Raw genomic sequence first — 27,680 nt, forward strand, 5'->3', positions numbered from 1 at the left:
AATCATCCATATACTACCTCTCAAATGGTAGTGGAGTATGAAAAATATGAAAAAATCACATGGTTGAGGATGAAATTTTATCAGATTTTGGTTGAGTGGAATTGATGAGAGAGAAAAGTGATGGGACCTAAAGTATTTCTGTGAGAATAAGTATTGGTCCCAGATCACATTAATAATATGGATCAATCTTTAAGGGACGGCTTAAAAAGAAATTGGGGCAAACAAAAAGAGACAAAGGGAGTATCAAACATCGGTAGAAAATCAGGGTCTATGCCTCCTGGCTAAGAGTACATGTCTTAAACTTCAGTGACTCAACAGACTTCTTGGCATCCAGTCCATCTTTCTTTTCTTTTAGGGTCTTCTCTACCAAGGTGCTGTTTCCCTTAATCAGAAAACAGCATCATCTCTTTACACACAAAACTATCCAGTTCACATACCTTCCTGAGAACTTACTTTGTATTGCATTATGACTAATATACAGGATTATGACTAATTTGACATGTTTCTTTGGAATCAAACTTGAACAACAGAAAACCATAACTTGGAAAATTGCAGTAAAAAATTAACAGGTTTACCATTTGATTACAGAAAAAGGTGTCACAATCTCTTCTTACAACAGCTTTTAGCTAGATGTCGAAAAAAAAACCTATCATCTAAATGTTTCAATACATGGAAATGGTGTGATACAAATTACAAAAAAATGACAGTTAGATCACCTACATTAATCTCACACTAAAGCCACCAGATCCATCTCATTTCATCTAATGGCCAAAGTATTAGAGAGTCTTCTACAAGCTACCAGTCAAAAATATACAACCCTTGAAGCAAAGCCATGACAGATCTTAAAATCAGCTAACTTGCAGTCTTATCTCACAATAGCGAAGACAGCTCGCCGAAAGTGTGCAAGCACATGAAATGGCCACTTTTGCATTTAAGCCCCTAGATTACAACATGAATACAAAAAAAAAAAAAAGAAAAAGAAAAATTATCCTCATGCCTTTGACATCTTTCATAGTTTAACTCAATCCCTCTTGCACAGTAGATTCTTCATCATTAAGTGTTCTAGCAGCTGATAAAAGCATATCCATTCCTCCAGATCCACCCGCTGGATCCTCAAATTTCAGTTTGGATTTCGTAGAGGAATCGTCAGTAACCCTTTTCCCTTCATCTTTCATTTGTTTCCGTTCTAGATCCTCATACAACTTTTTGACTTTGCGTACTGCCTTTATCCCTACATCACATTTTGGGCAAAACCACTTGCCCCTGGGAATTGATGTACGCGGAGGATCCATACAATAGATATGGTAGCCATGATCACATCCATCACACATCACAATATTATCATCATCCTTGTCAACAAGACAAACCCTACATAGACAAGAAGGGCAATACCAACGAGGACCATACGTTTTTAACTCTTTGTTTGTCAAGCACCTTGTATGATAGTACTTGTATTCGCAACCACTATGTTCACACACACGGAACTCTTCACCATTATTTAGTATGCTTCCACATATTTTACAAGGCAATCGTTTGTTTCCTTTGAACACTTGAGGTCCAGTTCCTATGATATCATCTGAACTTTCTTTAACATCATCCAGTGCTTCTTCAGACAATGGAATGGCATCAAGTCCACTGATACCAGAATTAGCAATTAATCTCTCACAAACAACACAATCTTCATGAGGAGATGCCATACCACTAGCAGTGCAATTGGCACAATACCAACTTTTGTGTGGAATTTCCTTCACAGCAGGCTTGATACAGGAAACATGGAACATTGCTTCACATGAATCACACACAAGGCAATCTCTTCCATCTGACCTCTCTCCACACTGTCTACATGTACAAAACACAGAAGCATCTAACTCCTCCTGCTTGATTTGCACATCATAATCCCGGCCATTTAACTGTTCACATTAAGTAGTGCTTAGGTGTATGCAAAAGACTAAAGGATTGACCAATAAACACAATTTTTTTGAAGCAATGTCTAATAAAGCCTCTCAAAATTACTTTTCGTTGACAATGGCTAAACAATCTACCAATCACAAAAACTTGAAGCTCATTTGAAATGTAAGAGTCAATTTGTCACCAAGATTAGAAGACATTTGAAATGTAACATACTTCCACTTAAACATTTGAATAATTTGTCTTATGATGTTAATTTGACCTTTTTTTTTGTTTTAGTACAGGTGGTTTTCCTTCACATTAATTTAGATAAATGTATTCTCATCTTCAAAGATTTTGTCAGTATATAACGTAAGTTAGCAAGGAGGTTACAATATTGGTGGAGGTGGCAATAAAATGATTATGTTTTTCGCCTTAAGATAACCATTGAGTTGGTAGCATTGCTCAAAAAAAAAGGTAGTTATTTCCATAACTCAGCATTATTTGATAGTTCCCCACAAAATTTCCTGTTTAGTTTTATGCCCACTTAGACAACATTTATTTAAAACAAAGATAAAATAAACCCCAAACTTTAACTCTTTCAGCTAAACAAGTGCCTTTGTAGGACTACCTCATTTTAACAGGTTCATCTCTAAATAACATTGATCATTAATACTCGATAAAATGCCAAAATGGTTAAAAGCTAGATCCACTCAACAGATAACGCAGTCAACGTTTAAGCTCTAACAGATACACCAACAAGTGCAGAAGTTGAATAAATTGTTTACCTCTTGCCCTTTGTAACTTGAGTTATCAAGTACAGCAGCTCCTCCCTGTCAAAATATTATTATTTGAATAAGGATGCATGATTGATGCAATAAATATCAAACAGTGGACTGTGAAGGGTAGCAAAGATTTATGCCAGGTATAGAAATAATCCCAAATTAAGACATAAGCTCTCACCAGGTCACGACAGCAGGCTCTTGACAGCTCTGACATATTATTTGAAAGGGAAACCATCTCATTGCCAATTGTCCGAAGCTTTCTCCATATCTGCGGACAAGTGAGAGATGGAATAGTGACATTTTTGCATATCATCAAAACAAATTTGACAATTAAGCCAGACTTATGTCATCTTCAAATCCTCGATACTTGACTTGCCATTTTCTTTGACCAATGCAAATAAGATAGCAAAAACACACTGAAAACTCATATTTCGCAAATTATTAAAAGTAGTGGTTTCGAACATACACATGAACCATTTAATTGAATAGCAAAGCAACATATTTAAGGGTCAAAGAGTCTTAAATCATGGTCAGACCTCAAGCAGAAATCGAAACAATTCCTGTTCTTCCTTTTGCTATCTGGTATTCAGATGGTATTGTCCAGCCTCCATTACTTACGTACAGATTAAGCAATCCTATTCTGTTCTCTAAATTTTCTTTAGAGTTGGTTGGCAGACAATGGTAAAAAAAAAAAAAAAAAAATTAAATAAAAACAACAGAGAAGGAATCAAGTGGCCTTTCAGTATTCGGTACTGAACATTTTATGGAATTTGATAGGATAGAAAGTGATTGGAAAAGATGGTGTAATTTGTTCCACATTACACTCCTCCCATAAATGAAAGAATTGGGGTTGAAAGATAAATTAAAAAGCTGTCTACTTTATTTTGCTCATTGTCACTGGTAATATCTCCCTTCAAAATTAAACTGCAACCCTCCCCTTTTAGCCATCTCCCACTGCAGCCTTTATTTTTTTTTTTAACTTTGCTTTTCTCTACATGAAAAAATTACGCCATAAAAACTGCAAAACCATTCTGCCTATGCATAAAAAAGACGAAAGAATTGTCAGGAAATATCAACTAGATGTATGCATTTAACAATTATTTAAGAAACTTGTAAAAAAAAACCTTGTTTCTCCAATATTGGAAAACAGCAAAACAAAGGTGTGTGTTCATTTGAATTAATGTTTTCTTTTTATAGATGATTTGAAAATAGGGTATCATATGAAATGAGTGGCAGGGAATAAAGAGTTAGTTTCAGTCATTATGTCATCCACCATAACCTACACATTAGTTTTCAAAGGAAAAAGTTACCAACACATAGCTTTCTTTCTGATGACTAACACGTAATTTGTGAACTTCGATAGACATTCAGGTGTATAAAGAACAAATCGTTTCGTAGTGTAGATATAAATAACGAGGGTGGGCTTGTTTCTTTAGACTAATGAGTTCATCACTGTTAAAATTAAATTCAAGGTTTGCTTTCTACAATGAAAGCAAAGCAAAAACCACTGTCACAGAATCTAGAAGAAAACTGGCAGAATAAAGTACCTGCTGGATATCTGACGAGAACAGCATAGGTGTTTGTTCATATGCACCTTCTTTTATCCTTGAATTAATAAGACTAAAGTCCAAAACTTTTTCAATTTTCAGCCCATGAAGATTTTCAGTAAGCATCTTGCACAGTGAAGCAAACTTTCCTGACATCACTAGTCTGAGGAAAGCACGTTCACACTGCCTAGTCACATTTACTTGATCGCTATCACTTGAAACTCCATTAGATATCACAGATGAAAATCCTTTAGCTTCAGTTGAAGCTCCATTAGATTGCCCAGCTCTCGGTAAATGGGCATGGCTATCACAATGGTCAACTGTTTCCTGCATAAAGAAAAAAAGGAGAACTTGAGGTGATAAAATAGTAACATGTAACAATAAACTATATAAGCAATGCCAACTACCCAGAGTGGTAAACCACAACCTACTATTTACCCTATGATTATCATCAGACACCTTCCTAGAGAACGTTGAAGGGGCTTAAATGTATACAGGCATGAGCTAAAAGTGAATAAAAAGACAAAGCTAGAAATGCAAACAAGCAACCTGAGGAAAGAAAATGGAGTTTGGCAACATACCTTGGCAATGTTTGCATGACTACTTCCAGGATTACTAAGAAGTGCCTCTCTGATGCAGTTTGATATTCCACCATCTCCACCCTCAGTGGGACAGAGTGATTGACAGATATTTTCCAAAGCATTTCTCCAATGTTGATAAGAACAACCATCTGAACCATTCAGAATAGATTGACAGTTTATCTTTGGGTCACACACTTGAGCACAAGATTTTTTTTGTAAATCTATGTCCACTAATTCTTTTACCATCTGCAGAGAACAAGATTAAAAATAAATAAATAAATACATAGTAGTAAGAAGCATATTGACTTAGTTATACCAGCAATAGATTCAACTATGTCCACTAATTCGTTTACCATCAGCACACCAGGTAAGGAAAATACATAGTAGTAAGAGACATGGACTAAGTTTTAAAAGCAATAAATTCATTAATGTCAATAAATGACCAAATGAAAAGGCTGAGCTCAATTCACAATAGCTATACATGTGATGATGGGAAATGTAAAATTGCTGAAAATAACCACTACTAGAAGTACAAGTCAAGCCTTGAATGGGCCCATCAACAGAAAAAAAACAGCACAGAAACGCGAAGGAGTATCAATGACCAGACTCTGGCTAAAAACATTTGCCCCTATTAAAATGTTACTTCTAAATACATTGCTTCCCCACACAAAAATATATGTACACTTAGACGAGACTTCTTGTAGATTTCTTTTCGGTAGCTTCTCATGCCATGTTGTCATATAACCTCATGCTCTCATGCCTCAACGGTTACCAAGAATAAAACAAAAAACAAGAGGAAAATGTTTGCATGAAATAGATTACTACTCCTGCAGTCTCAATTTGTTGGCCACTTTTGATTTTTCACATTTCTATAAACGAAAAAAAAATTATAAAACTAAATATTAATAAAATATACTTAGATTAATCCAACATGATCCCACAAGATTATATTATTTCTTATAAATAAAAAGGAATTATGGTCAAAGTTTTATAGTTTGACCAAAAATTGGCAATGGGGCAAACAAATAGAGACGGAGATAGTATTTGTTTAAAGGGGAAGAAAGGAAGGAAAAGTGGGAATCAGGATTGGACTTCCTACATTCCAATCTTTGTACAAAGGAGTAGGCACAACTTAGAGATACAAAGTGGGCAATATGTTGCCATTTCTCCATTCTCATGCGGGGGGGCGGGGGGAATCACTCATTAATAACTAGATAAACTTATCCTTTTCATTCTTGGAGACAACCGCATCCTTACATCTCTACTTGTCACCAACCCTTCTCTTATTAATTCTCTCAAAGGAAAAATATTATTTATCCCTGCATATTTTGTTCTATCTTCCAGGTCCTCTCCTATCAATGTCTTTGGTGCTTCCACACCAAATCATTTTTAATCTTTTCATGGGTCATATCTTTTGAACTTCATGATTCATTATTATCTGTTTCTTTAGATTCATCCCTTATTTTATTTTAAATGTATATGTGCCATGTTTTTTCCTTACTCTAATTGCTCACTTACCTCATCTCTCTCATCTATTTCTACAACAGGTAAAAAAAATCTTATATCAGCTTTAGTTTTCCAATTTTCTTTCAATACTTATCTCAAAAAAGTATTATTACCACCCCCATTGTTCTAGACTTCTTGCATCACTACCTTTCCCCTCCCTTGCTTCTTTGAGGGTTAAACCACTTCTTTTCTTTGTCCATCGTCATTAACTTTCTTCTCCCCTCCATTTCAATCTTATGTCCACTAAACTAACACTTTCTCATTCTACATATTGTCACTTTTTGCAATGAAGGGTTAACAAGTAAGAAAAAACAATTATCACTTGTCAAAACGCCATCCAACACAGTCAACTCTTATCCCAAATACTTTAAAGATTGTGATCAGACAATGTACTACCTCCATTCTTATGAAGAAACTCAACAGTAAAACAAACCAGATTTACCAGTGATTAGATCGATTTATAAGAGATCCTCAATGAAGGAATCAAAATTTCAGATCCCAGTGGCAAAATCTACTACTCCCTCAATCCCTTATTTGTTGCAGATTGCACCATTTGACCCAACATCTCTCACAAAAAAGTGGGTCCATGGTGCAAATAAAATTGGGGGGGGGGGGGGGGGGGGGGGGGGGGGGGGGGGGGAGTATAAATCAAGAAAAACACTTGCTAAAGCCAAAATGCAATTAAAAGTATATTCTTCATAAACAACCGTAAATTCTAACATATTAAAATTTTATCCAAGATGCCAAATCACATTCCATCTTCCAGCTAAAGAAGCTGCCGGAGGTCAACTTCAGGCCTCCACCCTGCCACACTGACAGTAATTAAGGGTCATTCCAAACATAACACTTCAAATGAAGAAATTTTTAAGTCCTTATAGAACATGTATGAAAGTTAGGAGTCTCTAATCTGCTGGTTTGGCCATTTAGTAGCCAAACTACTGACAAACACATTAGATAGGAGCTAAAACCAATCAACCATATCCTCTAGAGAAGATTTTTAAGCTTTTCTACACTTAAGATCTGCCTCGCCTAAGAAAGGTGTGTCCTCTGCCTTACATCTCATTCCTTTTAAAACTAAGACTAGGATAAAGAAAATTAGTATTCCGAACTAAAGAATGCTTCTTTCCTAACATTACATCTGAAAAACTATGCAAGAGACACAAATTTGACAGAGCAGATTTTAGGAGCTGAGCTGCTCAATTGCAGCAGATAAGCTGGTGTCCTTGGCATCATGCTAATTCTTGTCCAGGGATCAGGGTTCTCAAAAGTTTTGGCACAACAAAGTTTTCTCAGCCTGACACTCTTTGCTATTATCAATGCTAGAACAGGACCCTGTTGAATTCCCATTATTGCTCAAGTAGTCAAGTACATGCCAACCTTTTTTTTTTCTGCTCTATAAACAATAAGCGTTGGATAACAACAATTTTATGGATGGCTTCAAGTACTAAGAAAGTTTTTCTATGACATGCTTTCCACAGAGTTTAAACAACATAATTTTAAGTGGCATTGGCACAAGTCAATAACTTGACTTGTAAACATAATATCACACATAAGTACATAACCTCCAAACCCTATTCTCAAAGGAAAATTTATAACAACAAAAGCGCATACAGCCGATGACAGGTCTATATAAAGCTCCACTCGCATACCTAGTACAAATTGGTGTTTTCATCCCACTCAATTACAAGACCAACTTCCATCCAAGCTCTACGATTCAAAAAATATTACAAATCCGGCATACATGTCAACCCAGCTTGATTTGCACGAAATCCCGATTAAAGAAAAACCTTTTTAGAGAAGTAATACCAAGACATATTAATGACACCTAAATGGTTTAGCATTCACTGGATACAATTTCAAAGTCAATGAACTCATTCTAATTAGCTCAAGAATAACACATTACTCAATTCGGCAAATTTAACCACATCATTCAAACAGCGCAAATCAATCAAATCTCATCGAAACACGAAAACAGCTTAATGCCAATACAAGAACATAAATCAATGGGTAAGAAAAAAAGAACCTTATCATCCAATTGAGCAGAAGTAGCACAAGGCATCTTCTCCAAATCAACAACCTTGCAATTCGAATTCGACGCCCCACATTTTCGACGCTTGTAAGTTCGAAGCGAACTCCCTTCTCCACTACCACCACTACTACTTGAACAACCATGCAAAAAACCATTCACCTTATTACTACCATTACTATTACCATGAACACTACCATTCCCATTACCATTCGTTTCAATCACCATATCTTCAAAACCGCCACAAATTTAGGGTTTACAACAACCCCAAATTCAATTCAATCCCACCAACTTCAAATACACTCCACAACCAAACAAAAATCAAAAACCTCCCCAAAAATCACCAAGATCTTGCGACATAACCCCTTGAACAATCTTTAAACCCACTTAATCCAAACATTGAAAAATCAATCGATTCACTGAGCAATCCCAGAAAGAGGCAATTCGGAAGTTGCAGAGTAGAAGAAGTGAAGTAGAAACCCTAGAAAGTGGAAATCGGCGACGGAACCCTAGAAAGAGGCGGTAGAGAAGGTGGTGGTGCCGCTGAATTGAGGAGAGAGAAATAAGAGAGAGAGAGAGGGTGGTTTGGCTTATCTTTTGGTATTTGAATTTTAAAATGTGTTGTGAAAAATTATAGAGCGCTTCAAATTCTTTGGTGCTAATACTATTTTTGGAGGGATTTGGGGTGTTTAATTTTGTGTGATTTTATTAATTGATTTGGGAAAGGTGGCTAGTGACGAAAGTGAAGAGAAGGGAGTCAAGATTATGGTATATGTACTTTTCCGCTTGGCTAGGGCTATTTATGAATTGATTGAATCCTAAGGAGGAAGTAAATTATTACAGTACATCAAAATAATTCTACATTTATTTATGGTAATAGGTTTACTCGTGAGTTTCACATTTAACTTGTCGTAATAGCTTTGTTGTACTTTATTTGTGGTTTAGTGACTTTATTCTTTAACGGCTTTTGTTATGAGAGATAGGATAAGGATAAAAAGATAATAAGTGTGAAACTAATACTCCTATTCCTTATACCATATTTGCTAATGTGTTCACTTTTTAGATTAGTGGTTTATTACTTTAGATGTCGTATTGATTTTGTAAAAACACCATTTGTGAATTCAATCCAACTTGTTTAAAGTTCTAAATACTTATCAGGTGATAGAAGTTAAAAATTAAGAGTATCTTTTACATGTATGGGACAACCACCAACATATCCAAAGCATGTTGGGTGCTCTGCTTTAGTGTGATTGACGAAGGCTAGGTTTGAAAATAAGAGACGCTATAAAAATTAACTTGCATACCATGCTAAATACAACACAGTCGATTTAGAACATTATTCATGTGCCCTAACTAAGTTCGACAAGTTTTAGTTGTCACGAATTGTTGTGAGCCTTATAACCTTTGCTTGCATGCAAAAATCACCGATTATCGAAGTGACCAATTGGCAATTGACCATAATATGTACATGCGACTATCATGTTTCTTAATCACTCCCGTGCATAGGAATATATGATTGTCAATAGGGACATTGTCTCACGCTTATTTGCCCTACACATTCAAATAACAATTATCAAACACAGCAAAACTTACTTATAATCATCTCAAAACTTAACATCTCCATAACAACCAAATCGCCAAACACGACACATTCTTTGCAAACATATTTTAAGTACCTAATCCGCTAATCATAATATCAAACGCATCACTCCAACACTCTTCAACTCGCCCCAACGGGGTTTTTCTCCAAAGTACCCTTATTCAATCATACTCGGGAGCCCTCCACACGGACAGATAGGATCATAGGATAGTAGGACACTTTGAAGAGAGACAGACACACAGACTGTAGTAGTATGGAGGACGAGAGAATGAACAGGGCACAAGGATCAAGGAAGCAGCTTTCATTGCGATGCCTGTCGTGCAGAGAAGAGTACTGCTCAACCGACGCAGGAACCTGCAAAGAGTGCTACGAAGAAGCCAGCGAAACGGAAGAAGAGCTCAAGAGTGAGATTGAAGATCTCAAGGCTAAAGTTGCTTTCCTTCGCTTAGGCTCTTCTCCTCTCGACTCCCACAAACGATCTTCCTCCATTGGCTTCTCTGACGTTGTTTTGGTCGCCTCTGATGAATTCCACACCAACCCAGTTTCTCTTCTTGCTCATAAAGCTGTTTTGGTTAGTACCCATTTGCTTGTTTTTGGGAATTTTGTTGATTTGCTCAATTGCCTACCAACTGTTTGATGTTTTGCCTCAATGAGTTTGGAATTCACTTTTGTTCATTTTGTAATTTGTTTGTGTTTGATTGTTATTAGATTAAAGCTGTTAGTTTAGGCAATTTTAGCTTTTTAAGTGTTCAATTATGCCTTTGTAAAGATCTTGTTTTAATGGGGTTTTGGGAGGTTTGAGATTTTGGCAATTTAAGGGTTTATAAGTTCTAATACTGTCACTGTTATCGTTGCTGTACTGTTATTTTTAGGGTTTCTACTGTTATTAATCTCAATTACATCTGAACTTTTGAGTCAATTTTGTGAAAGTTGTGGTGGTAGTTTATACTTTATAAAGCATTACTTTGCTTAAATTTGAGAAGAATTCATTGATAAGTTAAAGTTCACGGCTGATAAGCTCAAATAAGTCCAGTTTAAGGATAATAAGGACTCCGTAAGTTCAATTTATATCGACAATAAGCAAAGTTTAAGGCCAATAAGTTCAGTTGACTAATAAGTTTATACAAGTGAAAATGTGAAATTTGATTGAAGAGAACTCACCCTAAGTTATTATGGGTTTTAGGGATTACACACTACATTACCTGTTCAGATGTTTTTTTTCCTCCCTTCGATTTTCCTCCCTTCGATTTTTGCCTAACTAAAAATTTATCACCTTCTGCGCCCTGGGTTACCATTGGCACCGTTTGTCAATCTGCTGAAGTTACTGTAACATGAAGTCGGGATTATTGATGTCAATGGCTGGCCAAAACAATAATTGTTGCTTTAGCAGTGTTTTGGATTTTGTGAATACATATCACTTTGTCAATCAAGGAATGAAAGTTGATATCAATTACTGTACTTCCAACTGATCTGACCTCTCTTTTTGTTGTTCTCATTAATGGTTATCCAGGCAAGTCGATCCCCAGTGTTCAAAGCTATGCTTGAGATTGAAATGGAGGAGAGTCGTAGTGGCACCATCAGCATCAGTGATGTGTCCTATGATGCCCTGCGAGCTTTTGTCAACTATTTGTACACTGCTGAAGCATGTCTTGATGAGCAATTAGCATGTGATCTCTTAGTTCTAGCTGAGAAATATGAAGTAAAACATTTGAAGATGTACTGCGAGAAGTTCTTAGTGTCCAAACTGAATGGGGACAATTCAGTTGCTAGCTACAGTTTTGCACATCAGCATAATGCTAATCACTTGCTTCAGTCTGCTTTGTCCATGATCATTGAGGACATGGACAACTTGACCAAATCAGAAGAATACACTCATCTTGTTGAGAAGGATCCAAGGCTTGTGGTGGAAATATACGAGGCTTACCTATCGAAACAAACTAACACTGCTGCTAGAAGCGATTGATCATGTTTTAGTTGATAATGACTTGTTGGCGATGTGGATATGGATTAATTGTGTATGTAATTTGTGTAGGAAAGTTTGGATTATGACTAGGCAGTGCACATAAGGCTATGAAGCAGTAGGATCTGTATCCTGCTTTCCATTGTTAACAGATTCAATTTGTGAGTAACATTGGCAAAATTTTGAGATCATGTATGAATCTCCTGATAGAAGCTCGCATTTTGCTGTCTTTTTAAAGGAACCAAATTAAATCACAATTTGCATTCACTTTTGAATAATAAAGAAAGTGACTTGTTATTTTGAAACAACCTTAAACAGAAATGCAGCCCATCTGGGGGTGCAATCTCGGGAGTAAATTTGACAACTCCTGTCTATTTGGTTAGTTATTACGATGAAAAAGAGCATAAAAGTAAGCATCAAGGATTAAAGAAAGGCTGATAGTCTAAATGGTGAACATTATAGATCAATAACATAACTACACAACAAAATTTTCTTGGTAGAATGTTTACAAGGTACTGAATTTATTTTGCCTTGATTAAGGCTACAGTTCAGTAAGTGTAATCTTTCTATGCTCCAATCTTTGGAGGTGTGATCTCAAAAAGTATTAGTAATTTAGTATGATACCATTATGCCTATTCGAATAAAAACTATGATACAGGTATACTGCAGTGGGGTTAAGCTATGTTATATTGACCCCTAGCTCGTTAACAACAATTTATGTGATAAATTGAGGAGAGAAAAAGTTGCAAGATGTTTCAACAATTATTAGCTAAAAGGGGTTATCGTTTCTTGCTGCATCTCAAGATCTTCCAACTAGCATGAGGACCCTCGCCTGTGTCATGAAGAAAGCATACCCAGCTCATTGCAGCTGCAAGCTCTTGAAGCTCATCCAAAACAGAGATTGAGTCTCGTACATAAATTTTGCCATCTGGTCTTAGTATACGATCCATTTCAAGCATGATGGTGGATATATTGCATCTGCACAAACGGAATAGAAAAGGAACAAGAACCATTATTCTGTGTGTTTTTCCTAACTTCACCAACATTTACCAGAAAGGGGTAAAAGAATACGCCAAAAGTCTTCCTTGTAAGTAACACATGCTCTGCTAAAATTCTAACCTTTTCCTCTCAATGGAAAAGAGACCGGATGCATGCAGCAAGTCATATGTCCTTGGGTAAGTATCAAATGCCTCGCACCTAAAAAGCACAGCACAAGCATCAAAAAACATCAATCAGATAAAATCAAGTTGCAATGACAATCAGAAGATGGAGTAATACATTATAGACAACATGAGCATTGATTATATAACCATGAAATTTCAAGTAGCTAAAAGTAAAAGACTTGGAAGATTTAGATTACAATAATAAGCTTTGTTAAATCAAAATTCAGGCAACATACCAGTCATGCATAACTCCAAGGAGACCACGATCATATATTACTGGCAAGGTATTGAACCCACTGACTGGGACCACATTCATAACCCAGCAATTAAGATCAAATTCGTGTAAAGCAGCAGCAAACCTATCAAAAACACATTACACAAGTTGCAAAATCTGCAGACTACAACATCCAGCAATTATATGTGCAAGTTAACAGAATTAAATTTGGTTATTTTTAAGCTCTGTTTTAATACCCTGTAGATCAGAAAGTGCTATGAAGCTTTCAGAAAACAAAAGATAAGAAAAGAAATACAGAGAGGAAAATATACCCTCCAAAACCAGCCCTCATATCCATTACATTCCGTATCTTCAACTCCCTCCAGCGAAAGGCACTAATATAACTTTGTATAATTTCCTTCCAATATTTTGACTCTGCCCTCATGAGTTCCTTTCTGGCAGCGAAGGCATCCATCTGAATTGTCTGCAGTCTATCTGGGGGGTGATGTAGGCGCTCAGGCCAAGTGGACACATTGGCTCCAGATCCATTATTAGGTATCTTTGTAATGCAGGCCTTCAGGCCTACATACCTGTCAATTTTTGAGTTGAATTTATTGAGGTAGTTACAGTCTCAAAGTAGAATAACATAACATTGACAGTGAACAGTGGAAAAGCAGAAGAAAGGATTAAATAATCAGAATCTTGCTCCATGCATCCTGGACAGCTCTCCTCGTTTGTATAATATGAGACAGGAGAAGTCACAGGTTGCTTCTCCTCCACTTTCATCATATATGCAAAAATGTGAGGGTCAATAATAAAGCAAAGTTACCAAACATTGTCTGGATCATCTTTAGGGTCACAAAGTGGAGGTTGTGCTCCAGCTTCACGATTCAGGTAACAGCTGTTATTCAAAGGCTTCCTCCATATAGCAATATAACCTTCCTTTTTTATCAGTTCCCAGCAAATGCGCGATGTAAGATTCTCCATTTCTGTAGATATGATAAGGAAAAAACAAAGGCATTCTTACCTTGAAAAGTACACACTTCAAGAAATCTCAACTAACAACTTAAATATTGACCCAACAGAAATTTTGTTTTAAAATGAAGGGTTTCAACCACACTCAGCCTTAACAGCAGAGAGGAGAGGGGGTGCAACTTTAAGATAAAATAAACAATGGTACTTATGACTTATGAGGCATGACATCTAGGTGCAACTACATAATACAGGTACCTTTCCACTGTTCTTGCAATTTAACTTCATGCTTATATACTGGTTGTGCTGCCCAAGCAAAATATCCTCCAGCTCTCAACATTCTATTAACTTCAAGAAGCAAGATTCCATCTGCCAAATTAATGAGCAGATTAAAACTTAAATTGAAAAAAAAAAAACACTGCACAACTACAGGCATCCAATTATCAGTTCATCACAATACAAAATAAAAACAACTAAACCTATTTAGCATCAAGGGCAGCCTGTCATGGTCACAAATCTCACAATTATACATTCCAAATTTAGAAACTAATCAGAGAGCATATAATGATTGCCACATAGCTTTAATAATTAAAAAAATAAATCTCATATGCCTTAAGAGAGTGTCATCTCAATGAAGGTGTGAATAAGAACAAAGTTTAGATGACAAAAAAAATACCATCACGTGTCCAATTTATTCTGCACCTTGAACAGTGAATCAAATCAAAAGCTTGACTTGGATACAACAGACGGTGTGTAGCAAAAACTGATACCATAGCTGGCACACCACGCTCAAGTGCAAATTGAATCTGGTTCTCATGAACATCTTTTGGAGCTATAGAAAGAGTGCTAACATTACGCTGCAGCAAAAATGCACCAAAACTAGCCACCCCACAACCAATATCCAAGACAACTCTGGTATTATGGCCAAATTTTATGTCAGGAATCATCTGCAAATCCAGCACCCACCAGACGGGGTCAACAGCAGATAATTCCATATGGATAAGTAAAAACTTTACTATGTATTGACAAAACGTTCAACCTGTGAAATTTGATCCAAGTATTGATCAGCACCGTGAATAAATTGTGTGCCACCACCAGGAAACACAAATTTCTCTCCCTTAATTAATATCCAATTCTGGCCTCCTTTATCTTCAACCAGCCGTGTGTGAGGTATATTATCAAACCATACCTACTTTAGAGTAATGTTAGATGGAAGATATTCCTCAGGCCAAGAAAAGAAGCAAAAATAAAACAAAAGAACTTCCTCTGTTATTTTAATCGAAAATACGCAAAGTAATCCTTTTTGAGAAGTTACAAATATTTTGCAACATTGCATCACTCTGCTAATGGTTCTCTCTATCTACTTATCACATGGATCCCTCTATCACTCTCCTCTCCTTCACGTTGAAGTGAAAAGGGAATGCATTAAGTACATAATAGTATCCCTTGGAGATGCTTTGGCCACTACCCATTTCAGAATCTACTGTTGGAAAAAGGAGTATCTAGTGTGTTTAAAAGGGAACATAAGGAAGTTGTGTTGATGTAACTGGGCATATAAAAAATGGAATAGAGAATATTAAAGGATAGGGAATTCCCTTGAATTGTTCTGCTCAATGATAAATTCTCTCAAAAGAACATCTTCCAATCATTTTGTATTCCAAATTTTTAATGGCTCAACCAAACTACTGACTACACCTTCTATTATACACTACTTCCTAATCTTACTGATGTGGGTCGAGCATAATGTTACTAAGGCAGTTAGGCAGCCAACAGCATAAAACTTAAATCACAGATCATGTGACAGCAACAATTACACAGCATTGTAATGAATGGTGCCATCAAAGGCTCTGGAATCTAATACATGCATTCTGTTGGTCTGACATATAAGGAAATTGACATAGCATAGTATGCAAGCAGGAAACAGGTACACACACTGAACCACTCCGTACAACTGAAACGTTTGGTAGAACCATAGAGCTAGTTATTTAAATTACAAATTCGCAACGTATTCCTTTTTGAGAAGTTGCAAATATTTTGCAACATTGCATTACTCTGCTAATGGTTCTCTCTATCTACTTATCACATGGATCCCTCTATCACTCTCCTCTCCACGTTGAAGTGAAAAGGGAATGCATTAAGTACATAATAGTATCCCTTGGTGATGCTTTGGCCACTACCCATTTCAGAATCTACTGTTGTAAAAAGGAGTATCTAGTGTGTTTACAAGGGAACATAAGGAAGTTGTGTTGATGTAACTGGGCATATAAAAAATGGAAAAGAGAATATTAAAGAATAAGGAATTCCCTTGAATTGTTCTGCTCAATGATAAATTCTCTCAAAAGAACATCTTCCAATCATTCTGTATTCCAAATTTTCAATGGCTCATTCAAACTATTGACTACACCTTCTGTTATACTCTCCTCCTTAATCTTACTGATGTGGGTCAAGCATAATGTTACTAAGGCTGCAATGCAGCCAACAACATAAAACTTAAAGTACAGATTATGTGACAGCAAAAATTACACGGCATTGTAACGAATGGTGCCATCAAAGGCTCTGGAATCTAATATATGCATTCTGTGACATAGCATAGTATGAAAGCAGGAAACAGATACACATACACACTGAACCACTATGTACAACTGAAATGTTTGGTAGAACCATAGAATCGCAGAGCTAGTTACTGAAATAATTCAAGTATGTAAAGCATAATTAAAGGACATGTTTAGTTAAATTGATAATTCTTATCAGATTATCAAATTTTGGATGACAGAAAATTGGATAAAATACTACACTTTAGCTAGCTCATCATTATATATTCATTTCAGCACCTCCCCAAACAGCTCTAAAATACGTCCTCAATTCGACAAAACACAACTTCATCAATGCAACAAACTATAAGAGTTTAGACTAGCAACAAACTATAAGAGTTTAGACTAGCAACAAACTCAAATTGATCATTCTTTTCTTTTGGAGTATCAAGAGCCACTAAGGACAGTGATGTAGCCTAGACGGCGCATAAAACAGGGATCACGGGATACAATCAGAGTACCTCCCGCATAGACTTTAACCAACTAAGCTAGTTTACAATCGCAACCAAATTGATCACTCAAACACTAAAACATCAAAATCAAAATTAAAGAACATTAAGGAAAATCATAAATTCAATATACCTCATCACGGCTTTGAGGCCACGGAATCGGAGACCGGTACTTTGGAGGAGCAGGAACCAAACAATCCAAACCTTTCCCAATCTCAGGACAATGCCGCTCAAATTTCTCCCCTCTTTCCATCGAATTCAAACGACGAATCACATCAACATTATCCAAACAAGGAATAAACTCCCTCATACTCTCATTACACACCTTATACTTCTCCAAAACCCTAACCCTAACCCTAATTTCCTTCTTCTCGTTTTCTCTCTCCTCGTATTTCCGAGTTATATTAGCAAGCATTTCATCGGCGGATAAATGGTTAATCTCCCCGACATTGAAGGTATCAACCATGGCGCCATTTTCGTCGACAATGCCTGTTCTCTCGAGCACTGGAAATGGCGGCAATGGCGGTGAAGGAGTGAGAGTTTTTAGGGGGAAAGGGGAGGAAGAGAAGGAGGAGAAGAGGAAGAAGAGGGAGATTGAGAGGAGAGAGAAAAGAGTGATTTTGATGAAGGTTGGAGATTTGAGAAGGTCCTTCAATGGAGGTGGGTTGAAGGTGTTCGTCATCATCAGTGGACAGTGGTTTCGTTGTCCTTCAGGTGTTGATGGTGAAGTAGATTTAGTAGGTGGGTCCTGGTGAATACCTAATTGTAGGGTCCATAACTGATTAACTATAGTTTGTTAACATGTTTTTATTTAAAAAAAAAAAAAAAATCTATCACTTAGGCCCCGTTCTTTAGAGCTGCTTTGCTGAAATCTGCTCTGCTCTGCTTCAATCTGCTTAAAATTAATACTTAATATTGAATTATTATAATAATAATAAATATTTAATAATAATAATAATAATAAATATTTAATAATAATAATTAATATTTAATAAGAATAATAATAATAAATAATTAATATTTAATAATAATTAATAATAATAATAATTAATACTTAATAATAATAACAATAATTAATTATTGATATTTAATAAAAATAATAATAATAATTAATTATTAATATTTAATAATAATAATAATAATAAATAATAATTAATATTTAATAATATAATAGTAATAATAATAGTAATTATACTAATAGTAATAATAATACTTTCCCTCAAAAAAAAATAGTAATAATAATACTTATAACTAATAATATTAATTATAATTACAATAATTGATTTTTATAATAACAATTAATATTAAGATAATAACTAATATTTAAAGATAATACTAATTATTAATTTTTAATAATAATAATAATTAAATAATATTTAATAATAATAATAATTAATATAATGATAATAATAATTAATATTCTTCAAAAAAAAAATTAATATTTAACTTTAAAAATTTAATGATTATAATAATAATGCGATAATATTAGTAGGAGTAATAATAATAATAATAATAATAATAATAATAATAATAATAATAATAATAATAATAATAATTTTATTATTATTATTATTATTATTATTATTATAATAAATAAATAAATACTAATAATGCGAGAAAAGAGGTTGACATTGGATTGGCCGGAGGGAACGACGAGGCCCTCAGACCCGCGGATGTGTTACTTTATTCCTGGGATCGTGGTCGCGATGTCTGTGTTGATTTGACAGGGTCTTCTCCTTTGACACAGTCAGGGCTATCTGACTTCATTCCTGGGCGGGTTGTGGATGATGCAGCTCATCGGAAGCGGGTTAAGTATGAAGCTCGATGTCAGATGATTGGATATGGTTTCATTCCCTTCTCCTTTTCTTCGCTTGGGGAATTAGAGAAAGAGGTTGTTGCGTTACTAAAGCGGATTCAGAGCTTCTCGACGACGCAAGACATTGGGGCTCGTGCTGCAGCTCATATCTTCACTAGGGTAGGATTTGCAATAGCTAGAGGAGTGGGGGCCCAGATTGTATCTCGGCTTCCCACTAATTTATTGTAGGTTGTATGACTTTTGTTTTTGAGATAATAATAATAATAATAATAATAATAATAATAATAATAATAATAATAATAATAATAATAATAATAATAATAATAATAATAATAATAATTAATATTTAATAATAATAATTGTTATAATAATAATAAATACTAATAATAATAATAATTAATATTTAATAATAATAATAATAATTAATATTTAATATTTAATAATAATAATAATAATTAATATTTAATAATAATAATAATAATAATAATAATAATGAAATCTGCTCTGCTCTTCTCGGCTCGGCTCTGCTGAAATCTGTTCTGCTCTGCTCTGCTGAAATCTGCTTTGCTCTGCCCAGAAGCTCAAAAGAGCAGGGCCTTAACCCGCTATTTTTATAAATTCTATGCCATGTCCTTAGTTTTTGAAATTTCTATATAATAACCCGCAAGTTCATTTACGAGGCGTTTGGTTGGAAGGATGGGAATAAGAGGGATAAGAAGGGAGGATTGATTGGTGGGACATGGATAAATAATCTTTATCCCATGTTTGGTAAGTAGGAGAAAGAAATTAGGAATAAGTAATAAATTTATAAAAAATACCCTTACTAACTTCTACCCTTCTCCTTACTTTTTCAATTTCATTAAGGGTAATTTAGTCTTTAAAACTCATTTTAATCCCTTCCCCTTATGCCACCCCCCCTAGTTATAGAAATGGAGGGATAAGTGGGTGATTTAATCCCTATCCCTAACCCCCTTATAATCCCCATCCCTCTAAACAGACACTACATTCCTTCCATCCCTAATTTTATCCTTGTCCCACCCCTTTTATCCCCCTAAACAAACACCCTCTTAGTAACTAACTATACAATATCCTTACTCCAAAAAAACTATACAATATCCTTGTCCTTATCCCACCATTAACAAATTCTTTTAGTAGGGCTCACTCTTAATTTTTTTTAATCAATAATCTACGTGTTAGACTGTTTAATAAATGTTCCATAAAAAGTTGAAGGGCTATTTTGGCTCTAAAGGGTTCAATTGAGCTCAGATTTGACAAATATGAGACGTAAATACCTCGTATTGAGTATTAAGAAATGTCTCAATTTGCGTGTTTACATTTTAATATGTAAAACGAGGTATTTAAATTTGTTTTTTTGGCAAATCTAAGCTCGATTTGGATTCTTAAGGACCTAAATAGCCCCTAAAACCTTTAACGGAACATTTTACAAAGCGCAAAAATCAATTAAAAATATTAAAAATTGGAGAGTGGCCCCACTAACGAAATTTATTAACGGTTTGGATAATGGCAAGGTTACTATATAGCCACTAAATGAACTTGCGGGTTACTATATATATAAAAGTTTTAAAAAGTAAGGGCACATGTACAATGTAGAATTTCTAAAAGTAGCAGGTTATATTGTATAATTTCCCCCTTTTTTTTTTGACAAGCTATACTCTGTACTTCCGTAATTTATTGCCAATATAAATTGAAAATCTTGCACAAGTTGATTCGGTTTAGGTTAGCCAGCAAGGTTTAGAACGAGAGAAATGAGTAAGGGCTTGTTTAGTTTATTTTATTTTTGCTTATCTAAACTAACAAATTTTGAGCTTTACGATAATCAATATAATAAGGAAAAAAATATCGCATGTGTTTGGTAACTACTAACTAACTTATTTGAGCAAAATTAGCTTATTTGACCAATATTAACTTATTGACTATTAAATAAGCTAATTCAAGGTGTTTAGTGGGAACCTTAATTATTTAATGAGCTTATTCCACTAAATAAGCTTTTTTTCAAAAGGAAAATTGCCCGGAATAATCTGACCTTTTGCCCGTCCGCTGAAAATAATCCCACATTTGGATTATTTTTAAATAATCCGACCTTTATACCCAATCCGCTTAAAATGGTCCTAGGTGACCAGCAACCGGTTGAAGAGGTAATTTTTTTTTTAATTAGGTTTAATTTACACGTGTCACTACTTAATTTGTCCAAAATTAACAAAAACAATTTTAAAAAAAAAAGTAAAATTAATTTTTTTTTTTTAAAAAAAAAACCATTACCTTTCAGCACCACCATCTCCACCACTACCCAAAACCAAGAGCCCAGAACCACCGCCACTGATTCGCCGACCCGAAACCACCGCCACTGACACACCAACTCGAAACCACCTCCACTGACGCGCTTACCGGAACCCCAACCCACCCCAAAACCCCTTTCGAAAAATAAAAAACCCACGACAAATCAAAAAATCTGGGATCGGGATTGGGGTTGGGGAGGTCGGAGCGATTGGAAAAGGGGCGGTGGACGGGGGAGGGGCTGGGATTGGGCCGGGAAAAGGATTTTCGAGGGTTAAGGGTTGCCGGTGTTTCCATTTTCGTGGGGGGGGGGGGGGAGGATTGGTGGTTCTGGGGGAGGGGGAGTGGGGTCAGTCTCGCGTCGGATCGAGGGGGGTGGTAGGGGGCTGACTGGCCGGAGCCGCGTGGCGGGGACAGCGGTGACTTGAGTGGTGTGTGGTTTCGTGAGGGAGTGAGGGGTTTAAGGGTGGTTTCGTGAGGGGTTTGAGGGTGGTTCAGGGGAGGCGGTTTGACGCTGGTTCAGGGGATGGGTGGCAGGGGCGGTCGGCGCGCTGGAAGGGGTGGCAGGGGTGGTCGGTGCGCCGAGATTGGTGGAAAGGGAGGTGGTTTGGCTGGTGGGTGGTTTCCAAAACTAATTAATTGTTATTTTAATTTTTTGTAAATTTTTTTTTTGGACTAATTGGGTGCCAACACGTGTCAAGTAACTTGCTATAACAAGTTAACTGACCGGTTGGGACCATTAAAAAACATCGGGGGGTCGGATTATTTAAAAATAATCCAAAGGTGGGATTATTTTCAGCGGATGGGCAAAAGGTCGGATTATTGCGGGCAATTTTTCCTTTTCAAAATGCTCTTTTAAAGAGTTTTTTCAATTAGCTTATTCAATATTTATGGTGAAATGACATTTAAACCCCCATTTAATTAAAAAAAAAAAACTATATGAAGTACATATTCCACAATTAGCTTATTGGTCATTTCGCATAATCAATCAGCTTTAAACAACAACTATTTACCAAACACTTTTCTACAATAAGCTAATAAAATAAGTACTTAATCAAATCCGTTAATACAATCAGCTAGTTAAAATCAGCTAACACAATTAGTTTCAGCTTTCAGCTTTTCCCCAAACACGACCATCAAGTGAGATCTTGTTAGATTTGTAATAATGTGTATTTTAATAATATGCAATTTTCATAATTTTTTCATTATGAAATTAAAGATACTTAGCGAATTGTACATAAATTGATGATCTGATTTGAACTTATGTTTTTTATCTGATCTAATCAGATTTTATTTTTTCTAAAATAAGTAAAACTAAGTTGAATTAAACAAGGCCTAAATGGAGTAAGTAGTATAATTCCATCTTTTGATTAAACATTATGGTGATGGAATTATACACTAGAAGTAGTAGTAGTAGTTATAATAATAATAATAATAATAATAATAATAATAATAATAATAATAATAATAATAATAATAATAATAATAATAATAATAATAATAATAATAATAATAATAAATCACTATAATGTTTAATCAAAAGACAAAATTATACTAATTAATACTCCATTTAGGCTTTTTTTAGTTCAACTTATTTTTAGATTTCACCCCTCAAAACTTTGATCAACGAAGCTAGTTGTGGATGAGAAGTGGTAGTAAACTACAAGTAGCAATCATTTCGTCAATTTAGTTTTAGACTAATAAATGGTGCAAAAGGCTTTGCCCCTATCTATTCCATTCACCAAGTTCTTAGTTCTTATTCCATTTAGAGATTAAGGTTGCTCTTCTTAGTTCTTATCGGGGCAAATAAACTTTGATTGTAGAGGGGGATAACCTAATCATAATCATAATGATTAGTGAATGCTAAAAATTAGGTCTGAAATGTACACTGAGAGATTACTAAGTTTACAAAATTGTATAGTGCTCATTCTAGCTACTAAACAAAAAATTGTAAATACAAAATGTTTGATAAAAATAAATAAAATAAAATATGCATTTTTATGAATTATGAGTTTAAGTTACTTTTAATTAAAATTGCGGTGCTTCTATGTAATGTTCAACTATCCATAAAAGAGTCCAAGCTCATATTAATCGATTCAAAGCATAGAACATAATTAATAAGAACAAATTAATTTAAACTTAATCCTTAAATAACAAAAAATATAACAGTTGATTTGAGCAAACTTCACGGTGAAGTTAGATGTCACTCTTATTAAAAGCTTGATCAACTAAACTAGCCGCATTGTTAATTAGTGAAAAAAAATAAGCGTCAATTTGGACAAATACTTAATTTTGCCACTTAGAAAAGAAATTTCATCAACATTTCAATAACACCATGTTACATGTATGCAACACCGAAGACCAACTTGAATAGTATGTCAACGTTTTTTTGATTACATGAAAATTGCATGTGCATTGAATCTGATTTTTATTTTATTTATAGCAATTGGTCAACCATTTTGTATTTTGTATTTTTTTTTTTTTTTTTTTTGAGAAAATTGGTCAACCTATTGATCACAATGGTTTTCCTTAAAATGTTTTATAAGTCGTACATACAAATCTACAACCGGACAAGGTTATGCTTTTAAATCTTGCATGAACCATTAATAGATAAACACGTGTCCATGCATTGTGAAAAGTCAAGGTTATGGTTTTTTTTTTTTTTTTTTTTTTTTTTTCACCGAAATTGCTCCTTAACTACTTGGAACTACCTTGGAATTTAGTGCATAGATTGACCAAGATAAACAATACTCGTAATAAACATCATTTGTTCAAAGGTATGTACCCTAAACGTGTTGATTTTATACATTCGTGCCTATAGTTATGGTAATGCTTATTAAATGGAACGCCAATCTTGCAAATGTCAACTAATATTATTATAACTTAATACTGGTACATGATATTCTTGCACATGTTATTATTTTTATATCATGGATTTTAAACGAAACTTCATTGTTTATATATTATCATATAACCAGTCGCCAACTATGCTTATTGGAGATGTTGTTGGAGAATTTACCTTATGACAGTTGTGGTTATAAGTTTGAGCCCCATTATGAGCATGAGCAATAACTCAATAAAGTCTTTTGGGGGAGTGGGAGAGAATCCTCACCCCCAAGTTGTCTTTTAGGGTGTGTTTTATTCACATGATTTCTACTAATTTGAACTTATTTAAACTTTTTTTTTTTAACTTACCTGAACTCATTAGACTTTATTAAAACTTATTTTAGTTGTAATTTAAACTTGGACAACCCTTATCAGAATTTATTTTTCTTGAACTGAACTTATCTAAACTTATTAGACCTGAAATAAATAAAAGGCGAACAGTAGTTGAACAAGTAATTTTACTTGGTATTACTCTGGAGATACTAATTGGGCTATACCATTCTTAACAATATAATATGCCTCATTAAGAAAACTAAAAGAAATCAATCTTGAAATTTGCTTTTTTTTTTTAAAAAATTAATTTATTATTATTATTATTATTATTATTATTATTATTATTACCTTTTTTTTTTCCGTTTGTTTACAATTCATTGAAAAATGAACAAATTTCCTACTAAAATATGTTCAGATAAGAGTTAATAATTTCAAATAAGCTTTCAGAAGTAATAAGTTTAAATAACTTAAAATAACGTGGATTAAACACATTTGTAAGACAACCTTTTATTTTCATACCACTTAAATTTGTGCCCATGAATAGAGAATCAAAATTTTGTAAACACAAATTAAAGTAGGGAGTATATGTATATATATATATATATATATATATATATATATATATATATATATATATATATATATATATATATATATATATATATATATATATATATCTTTATTTGTGATGACCACATATCTTGTGGAATAAGGGGCTACCATTTGGTGGACTTGGTGAACTAAAGATGTGGTTCATGATAGAGTACATTACTTCTGCTTGGAAATTATCCAAACTTAAAAAAGAATGAGCATGTAGTTAATTGGACTTAGGCCCTATTCATTTTAACCTTAATAAAAGATACCTAGTAAAAACAATTTCAGTTCATTAAAATTAAGTTTAATTTGGTAAAAATAATTTTAGTTCAATACAAATCAATAACTTTAGGAAAAATATAATAGAAAATTAGTAAAAATAATTTCAGTATAGCAAAAATAATTTCAATTCAACAAAGATAAGGTTAAGTGATCATAGCCTTAATTGACGGTTTAATTTTGTATTCTAAAGTAAAAAGATTTGTAATAAAATACTGTAATTATAGAGAAACTATAGAATTCAAAGTTGTCAATCAATATTTATATCTTCATTGTCTTTCACTGATTAAACCAAATATAGAAAAAATAAAATCCCTGTCCATTCTCTTCTCTTCCTTTCCTTGGCAAATATTGCACCAAGTGAAGTGTAGTGCACGAATTTGTAATTATATTATTGCTTGTACGAGAGTGAGTAGTAGTTAATTGCTTGTCTTTGCCAAATTGCCACAATCAAGGGAGCCGTATACATCCAAAAAGACGTATCCTAAGCTCCATCATCTATCGGCATATAAAACCAAGCTAAGCTTAATCTAGTGGTAAGTTTGTCACCTTACAATCAAAAGGTTGTGGGATTAAACTCCACTAGAGGCAATTTGGGGTGGGGATTCCCTTACCCTTCCCCCCCACTTCAAAATTGTCTAGCTCGCTAACCCGGGCCGGGTTGGACCTGTGAAAAGTTCCGATCCGATAGGATCCTTCTCCTTACCGTATAAAAAAAAAAACTGTCGGCATATAACTACGAGTATGTCAAAAGAAAAATGGAGAGTTTAACTATTTATCAATTTATTTTACAGCGGAGTAAAGTTTGACTTTTGCAGAATATATTTTCGCCGTTATTTATTTATTTTTATTATATATATGTATTTGTATTAATAAACTTATTTTTAAAAAAAGGAGGAAATATATTACCTCTGATACGCAATTTTGAGGTATTATTTATGTAATATAAAATATTCCAAAGTTGCACGTAACACTTAGCGGAAGTAGTATACGAGTATATTCCATGCGTAGAAATTTGGATGATTTTCTTTTTGTATGATGTCCAACTGATCATGTCATCATTGCTTGGTCAATATTGACTTATTCATTTCAATTTCTTCTTCCGCCTGTTCTCAGCAGCTAGTTTCAGCTAAGAAAGAAAACGTCCATTGTTTATTATTGCCATCCTTATGAACTCCACAATATATGATCTTAACAAATATATACATAACTAATTTAAGCAATTGAAACAACATCAGTTAAATGAAACAGCCTAAACTAGATTGTATATATTTCATAATAAGACAGGAAAATCCAATGACTTCAATGATAACAAATCACAAATTCATACCAAACAATGATATGAAATGGATTTCATTTTAAGCCCATATTATTATTGTTACACAAGTTCAATGTGCAAGCATCATTGATTTAAACTCACTAAAATCTACAAAACCATCACTATTAACATCATATTTACTCATAATTCTATCACAATCTAAATTATCCCACATTCCCAATTTCCAAAGCACACTTTGAAGCTCTTGAGGAGAAATAAGTCCATCACCATTCAAATCAAACACCTTAAATGCCTTAAACAAATCTCTATCCACTTCTTCATCCTTCACTTCATCATTCTTCTCATTTCCAACATTATTATTGCCCAACAATATCATGTCATAAAAGTAAGAAAACTCATCAAAGTCCAAACCTTCCTTACCCACCAAATAGGCAAGCTCGTCTTCACTAACGTGTACACCGGTCTTATCTAGTAGCCAAACAAGCTCGTCTAGGCTTAACAAGCCGTCTTTGTTTTGGTCGAGGGAGTTGAACATTTGTTGGACGTCGGATGTGCTTAGAGAAGCCATGGTGACACAAAACATCTATGAGAATGCTAGGAAGATTGGTGGAAGATTATATTGTAAGGTGTTTTTTTCAAGTTGTTATGACTTGTGTTTAGATTACATAGACGATGTATTTATATATACAAAGAGAAATGAAGGATATGAATGACATATACACGTACAAAACGTTAGCCAATATTGATGAAATCGTTAGAAGGTATGCAACCACAACGAAAGTCACTAGGAAATTTCTAGGAAGACGATGAAAACCGTGGGAAAAAAAAATACAAATTTCTTTCTATTTTTATCTCTTAAAATCTTAAATTATATAGTAAAATTTGTTACTCCGTATTACTTTGATGAATATTTATTTAATTGTATTGTAAAAAGGAAATTGAACCTTCAATATTACCTAATAAAACAATGAAAATAG

At 34.3% G+C, this 27,680-nt stretch overlaps 3 protein-coding genes and 1 pseudogene across 3 annotated transcripts; 1 reads left to right on the forward strand and 3 right to left on the reverse strand.

The window, feature by feature from the left end:
• Positions 1 to 555: 555 nt before the first annotated feature.
• Positions 556 to 9,043, reverse strand: LOC145639204 (PHD finger protein EHD3-like). The gene is made up of 6 exons (XM_081690378.1): positions 8,330 to 9,043; positions 4,801 to 5,046; positions 4,220 to 4,546; positions 2,851 to 2,940; positions 2,676 to 2,720; positions 556 to 1,910 (listed from the first exon to the last, which is right to left on the reverse strand). Exons 1-6 carry the CDS (start codon positions 8,558 to 8,560, stop codon positions 1,017 to 1,019), a joined length of 1,833 nt encoding a protein of 610 aa, XP_081546504.1. The 5' UTR covers positions 8,561 to 9,043; the 3' UTR covers positions 556 to 1,016.
• A 1,028-nt stretch (positions 9,044 to 10,071) lies between these two features.
• Positions 10,072 to 12,120, forward strand: LOC145638106 (BTB/POZ domain-containing protein At4g08455-like). The gene is made up of 2 exons (XM_081689060.1): positions 10,072 to 10,503; positions 11,443 to 12,120. Exons 1-2 carry the CDS (start codon positions 10,186 to 10,188, stop codon positions 11,893 to 11,895), a joined length of 771 nt encoding a protein of 256 aa, XP_081545186.1. The 5' UTR covers positions 10,072 to 10,185; the 3' UTR covers positions 11,896 to 12,120.
• Positions 12,121 to 12,437: 317 nt separating this feature from the next.
• Positions 12,438 to 17,978, reverse strand: LOC145639205 (putative methyltransferase PMT10). Its single transcript, XM_081690380.1, has 9 exons — positions 17,415 to 17,978; positions 15,281 to 15,430; positions 14,918 to 15,188; positions 14,500 to 14,610; positions 14,099 to 14,258; positions 13,602 to 13,859; positions 13,292 to 13,414; positions 13,012 to 13,089; positions 12,438 to 12,870 (listed from the first exon to the last, which is right to left on the reverse strand). The coding sequence occupies exons 1-9, from the start codon at positions 17,964 to 17,966 to the stop codon at positions 12,672 to 12,674; spliced, it is 1,902 nt and encodes a 633-aa protein (XP_081546506.1). The 5' UTR covers positions 17,967 to 17,978; the 3' UTR covers positions 12,438 to 12,671.
• Positions 17,979 to 26,725: 8,747 nt separating this feature from the next.
• Positions 26,726 to 27,342, reverse strand: LOC145639206 (putative calcium-binding protein CML44 pseudogene; annotated as a pseudogene).
• Positions 27,343 to 27,680: the final 338 nt, after the last annotated feature.

The sequence above is a fragment of the Chenopodium album genome, chromosome 7 (assembly GCF_948465745.1).
Source record: "Chenopodium album chromosome 7, dcCheAlbu1.1, whole genome shotgun sequence".
NCBI lineage: Eukaryota > Viridiplantae > Streptophyta > Magnoliopsida > Caryophyllales > Amaranthaceae > Chenopodium > Chenopodium album.

What these genes read in the sequence shown, in the direction of transcription:
- LOC145639204 (XM_081690378.1), bottom strand. Translation starts at nt 8,560, where the DNA reads ATGGTGATTGAAACGAATGGTAATGGGAATGGTAGTGTTCATGGTAAT. An exon ending in TCTCGTCAGATATCCAGCAG is followed by an intron (nt 2,941 to 4,219) that starts GTACTTTATTCT and finishes ACTTGTCCGCAG; the next exon opens with ATATGGAGAAAGCTTCGGAC. An exon ending in GAGCCTGCTGTCGTGACCTG is followed by an intron (nt 2,721 to 2,850) that starts GTGAGAGCTTAT and finishes ATATTTTGACAG; the next exon opens with GGAGGAGCTGCTGTACTTGA.
- LOC145638106 (XM_081689060.1), top strand. Translation starts at nt 10,186, where the DNA reads ATGGAGGACGAGAGAATGAACAGGGCACAAGGATCAAGGAAGCAGCTT. An exon ending in TTGCTCATAAAGCTGTTTTG is followed by an intron (nt 10,504 to 11,442) that starts GTTAGTACCCAT and finishes ATGGTTATCCAG; the next exon opens with GCAAGTCGATCCCCAGTGTT.
- LOC145639205 (XM_081690380.1), bottom strand. Translation starts at nt 17,966, where the DNA reads ATGATGACGAACACCTTCAACCCACCTCCATTGAAGGACCTTCTCAAA. An exon ending in AATAAATTGGACACGTGATG is followed by an intron (nt 14,611 to 14,917) that starts GTATTTTTTTTG and finishes TTAATTTGGCAG; the next exon opens with ATGGAATCTTGCTTCTTGAA. An exon ending in CTTGGAGTTATGCATGACTG is followed by an intron (nt 13,090 to 13,291) that starts GTATGTTGCCTG and finishes TGTGCTTTTTAG; the next exon opens with GTGCGAGGCATTTGATACTT.